The sequence below is a fragment of the Sinocyclocheilus grahami genome, unplaced genomic scaffold, assembly GCF_001515645.1.
Source record: "Sinocyclocheilus grahami isolate Dianchi unplaced genomic scaffold, SAMN03320097.WGS_v1.1 scaffold409.1, whole genome shotgun sequence".
NCBI lineage: Eukaryota > Metazoa > Chordata > Actinopteri > Cypriniformes > Cyprinidae > Sinocyclocheilus > Sinocyclocheilus grahami.
The window spans coordinates 656,910-662,187 of NW_015505588.1; the positions used below are offsets into that span (position 1 = coordinate 656,910).

General features: G+C 36.1%; 1 protein-coding gene across 1 annotated transcript in view; it reads right to left on the reverse strand.

The window, feature by feature from the left end:
* LOC107550848 (calcium-binding protein 1-like) overlaps nucleotides 1–4,623 on the reverse strand; it is an 8,467-nt gene extending 3,844 nt beyond the window's left edge. Inside the window, exons 1-2 of the mRNA XM_016232250.1 lie at nucleotides 4,537–4,623; nucleotides 3,302–3,544 (exon numbers count right to left, since the gene is read on the reverse strand). Of these exons, the coding sequence (XP_016087736.1) occupies nucleotides 3,302–3,544; nucleotides 4,537–4,623 (330 nt within the window). The remainder of the gene's footprint in view (nucleotides 1–3,301; nucleotides 3,545–4,536) is intronic.
* Between the last annotated feature and the right edge of the window lie 655 nt (nucleotides 4,624–5,278).

Genomic DNA, 5,278 nt, shown 5'->3' on the forward strand with positions numbered 1-5,278 from the left:
CATGCTGGAGAACATCATCATTAGGCTTTAGCCAAACCTGTTGAGTCCACTATTAAAGCAAAACAAAGACAAACCAAACAGTAAGATATTCTGACATTCATGCTAATTTTTCATCTGAACTATTTACTCAAATTGTTGTGGTCAGAATATGATTTGTGTTAAAAATGGCAGCATTTATGTTAGTGGTTTCAGATTTGACAGCCATTATATAGGTAGACCACTAAGAAAGAGTGCTTAGCTTGTAACATTACTATGAAGAAGATGACAGAGAAAGAAATATTAAGAATACAAGAGGTTAGTAAAAGTTTATGTCTTTTCAACACTGAGGTTAAAGTTGTGTGTGTGTGCGTGTGATAACCCAGTCTAATCAGAACACACCTTTGGGCAGATGAACAGAGAACCGTTCTTTAATCCACACTCATTTTTTACTAAAACCCAGCGACCCGGCCCTGCGTTACCAGCCTGTCAGAAATATAATCTACTCTAATCCACACACACATACACGTTTGAGTATTAAAATGTGTTTCTGTGCCAGGTTTGTTGTTTTAAAAAAGATGAGCAAATAGATGAATACTGCTGTTTATTGTATAATAACCATCATGATGTGCAGCAAGTGTGGTGTGTATGAGGAGGAATTTATTTGAGTCTGCATGTTTGGGCCAACAGATTAGAGTCAAGTCAGATGAGGTCACTCTATGAGCAGCAGAGCATTGTGGGACTGGAGTCCCAGATGTGTTTGTGTTCACCAGCTGCTGCACATGCAGACTGAATGAGTAATAGCAATCATATCGTGCTCTGTGTGTAGTGACAGAGAGACACGACAGGACAGAAGAAAAATAATCCTTTCAGAGGTTATGCTGCTATAATCAGTGGGGTTTTTTCTTTGACATTAGAGAAAAAAAGAAAAAACTCTACACAGAGATGCAGAACAAGTGTTTTAGAACAAGGATTTTAAAGTAGTGACCACTAGGAGGTACTGCCAGTCTACAAAATATTTGATTTATATTATATAAAATATTAAAACATGTTTTTAATATTTAAAACACTCATTTAATTTTTTTATAACAATAAGGTTTTTTATTCCTCACATGTTATAAATTGAGTTTACATGTACATGATCATTTAAATATGCCTTTATGTTTTAAAAAGTGTATCATTTTTTGGGTATCAAAAGGTTTGAAAGCTCCTTTCTTAGACTACACTATCTTTAAAGCTGCATTAATAGCTATATAGAAACTATTAAAATTCATGGTTATAAAAAAAACACCTTCATTTCTTGCCATTGTTCAACTGGCCCGAGATGGAAAATAAAACCTAGCTATCAAACTCTCCGTAGTTTGAGATCCTTGTTTTTGAAGACTGCCATATGTGTAGTATTTAATTTATTATTAAATCGATTTAGAAATAAAACACTGTCTTTGGGTTACCCACCCATTTAAGTGGAGAGTAGCCTATCTCACATATCCAGTTCAAATGCCCTGCTTTATTTATTGACTTAAAGATAATCAGATGTCAGACTAGTCAACCTAAATGTGTTAACACTTTTATCTAAAAAATGCCCATTCTCAGGTGACTTAAACTAATGGATAGAGTTTCAGTGAATGCTCTAATTATAATTACTGAGCAAAATAAAAAATACCAGTGTAGCTTATAATAGATCATTATTTTTTAGTACTTTTGACTTCATGTAGTAAAGAAAAGCAAGAAAATATGTTAATTCACAGCTTAGGCAATGACTCAGTGAATGCATCATCCTAAATTAGTGTGTAGCTATCTACAGTATGTCTCCAAGCCAATTAAATAATTATGACAATAACAAGCAATGATCCCTCTTCCAGAAAGGTGAGTGGGCAAGATTGGGTTTCTAGTGTGCTCACCGCTGGTGATTCAAGCTCAATATCAAGTGATTAGCACTGGATGCAAGGTTATCCTAGTGTGGGAATGCAACACCACAAGGCTAAGACCAGGTCATGAGCGGGTGAACCATGCACGAGGGGACAGATGTGCTTGTTAGGACAGCTCCTTAACCTGTCATCTCATCTCCTATCTGCTAATGAAGTAAGTCACTCTGGGACGCAAGTACCTTCCCAGAACATTAACATCATATTTGCAAAAAGTATATACTGTAGAAAAATTAAAAAAAAAAAAGAGTACTTCATATGGTAACATGAACCGGTTTCAGTCAAGTAAATGATGACTGAATAGGGTTATTAGCATTAACTAAAAATAAAAATAAAATTAAACAAGCAGTAAACAAAAATGACAAATGCTGTAACTAACTGAAAAAAGTTTAACTGGAAATATGAAAAAATAACTAAAACTGTACTTAAACTGCGACTAAAACTGAATTAGCAATGTTTGATAAAACTAATAAAACTGACTAAACCTAATTACTAATTTAAAATTTAAGTCAAATTAAAATGAAAACTAAAAAGAAAAAATGATTAATAAAACTATAATTGTACATGAATAACACTAAAGAACACTGGGACTTAATCAACCTGAGTGCTTTTGCTCCAGTGAAACTGAACCTGGAGTAAACTTTCTAGCAAACGTCAGTTTTAAGGGTCAGGTCAAGTAGAAATTGCTGCTTATATAACAACTGCACAGTTTTATTTACAAAGTGAATAGAACATTTTGGTTAGTGATTTCTATGCATACTTCATACGTTTACCAAGAGACTGCATTTATTTTAAAATAACATTTTAAAATAGTATTTATTTTTATTTATTTGTCAAAAAAATATTTTGATAACACCTAGATAACATGATGATATGTTTTTGAAAACATTTTTTACATTGCATCTACAGTTAGATTCAACCAAGGGTACAGTACAGGTGAAATATACAGCTAACCACATATCACGATGGCTATGTTACCATTTAATCAAAATAAATTTTGGGTCTAACTCTGAACTTCAAGATTTTCAAGTTTGCATTCAACAGTTACTGTTACGGAGAGTGTCAATTAGAATAGAAAAGAAATTAGTTAGCGGAGCTCAACAATGCGCCGTCCATATCATGTATCAACAATGTTACCTAACAGAGCACGGATAAGGAATACCCATCAGATTAAAGACCTGCTAGGGCCTTCAGAGTTGTAATAGTTTGATATATATATAGCCACTCCAGTCCTATTAAACATATAAGCAGTTCTGGTTCTAGCAACAAGACAAAAAATTTGAAAACTGAAGGTAGTAGTGGACCACAGATAGACTGCTGTAGCTAAAAGAGCATGATATGGCAATATGTGTAGGGGATATGAATGATGGCCAGCAGGGGGTGATCTTGTGTACTCTTACTTGGCCAAAAACAGAATCCACCATAGGTCTGAGGTCGAGTTCTTCCTTCTCCTTTGGTTCCCCAGTCTTAGCAGGCTCTTCCTCTTCCTCCTCCTTACCATTTCCACTTCTGCTGGGTGGATGGATGGGCTGATTCTTTTTCTGTCCCATTTTAGGTCTTGTATTACTGTTAAATACCTCCACCACACCCGTTTCAACTTGCTTCCTCTGTTTCTCCGCCTTCTTCTTGATTGCGGCCTGGATCTGTCAGAAGACACAGGAGGTTAGACATCCTAAACCAAGCTGATGATTAATCAGCAACCGGGGACATTTACATAGCTAATTATAACCATAATTGCAATTACAATCTACATAATGGGAGTGAAGGACACATTAGGTGTGATTAGAATGTGTGTTCTTTTTAAGAGAAAAAAAATCAGTCACAGTGGGTGGAGCCAGGGCACTGGTTACTTTGGGTGGAGCTAAAATTGTAATCAAGATTTGACTGACAGGTTCTTCAACAGTCACTCGAGTTTGTGCGCATGAAATTTCTACAAACATTGCAATGGTCGGAAAATGATTTTTTTCTTTTTTAAAAACAGAATTCTACATATAATAATACTTCCAAAATGTAAAAATATGTTATCTAGGCCTACTTCACTTTACTGCAACACTCCAATCCTGCAGATTTAAAGTTTGTGCTCTTTTAATTCAGCTAAGAGGCCACACTGATCTTCAGTCATTGCAACAAAAAGTGTAGTGTGACTGGCCCTTGTTCAAATTTGTATTATATAATATAAACAGCATGCTTCACAACACATCGTTTTACTAATCATCCAGTAAAATTGCATACTAAACAGTTAATTGTAATTTCAGTCTAAATCTGCACTAAAAAGAATAATGATTTTTTTTTTTCAGAAAGGTTTACTGAACAATCCCTCCGTCTTCTACTGGTCGGACAAACAGGTAGCCCCGCCCCCAAATTTATGTAATTGATTTTGCCAGACTGGTCAGAGTGCTCAAACAAACAGGGCAATGTTCTGATCGTGCCACAGAGTTTACGCTTTTCATGGAAATCAATCTAACAATGGTTTATGTATAGTTGTCTGTGCATATTAAGCTGGGATAAAGGAATGTATTTTAGCATTACAAAAATGGCTCACTTTTCCTTTTAAGCAGATTATATTCAGAACTGAGTATTTTAAAGACAGATGCCTATAAAATGCACATGGAAGCACATGCATGCACAACTCTACCTGTTTGGCTGTTCTCTCCGGTGGAGCGCTCATGCCGCCGGTACTACCTGCCCCTCCAGCAGATCCTTCTCGAATAATCATGAACATCCCTGCAACAATGGCACACTCTCTCTTTCTCTTCCTCTTCTTTCTCTCTCTCTCACAGTAAAACAACACCTGTTTTACCCCTCCCAGTACAGGCCTATCTGAAGTTTCTTCCGTGCAATTACAATTGTTAATCTCCTGTGAATTAGGAAGATGTGGCAAATGTGGTAATTGTTCTTTAAAAAACAAAATAAATCAATTCAAACTTCTTTCTGTTTTTCCACATCTTTCAGTCTATACTGACACCTATCTCTTTCTGTCGGACTCTAGCATCCGCTCCTCCGTACAAGTTTACAGTTTGTCATCCTTCTCTCTTCCCAGGTGTGTTTTATCCAGGAGGGCAAAGAAAGACTGAAGGATACCGTGTCTGCTTTTTGGCCTTCTAACATTCAGGAGGTGACACTCTATCCGTCCGATATCTCTCTCCTTATCTTTCGTTTGCCCTTTTCTGTCTGAGTTGCAGGCTGTATTCTAAAGTGCATTGGATTGGTAAGATAAGGGCTTTCTGTGTTAGCAGTAAAAAAAGCAGCAAAGGATTTATATGAAATTTCTGTCTCTTACACACGTGCTTGTTTGTGTGGTTTACAAGGACTCTCCATATAGGCCAAATGGTGTTTATACTGTGCAAACTGTATTTTCCATCCCATAAACCTGACCT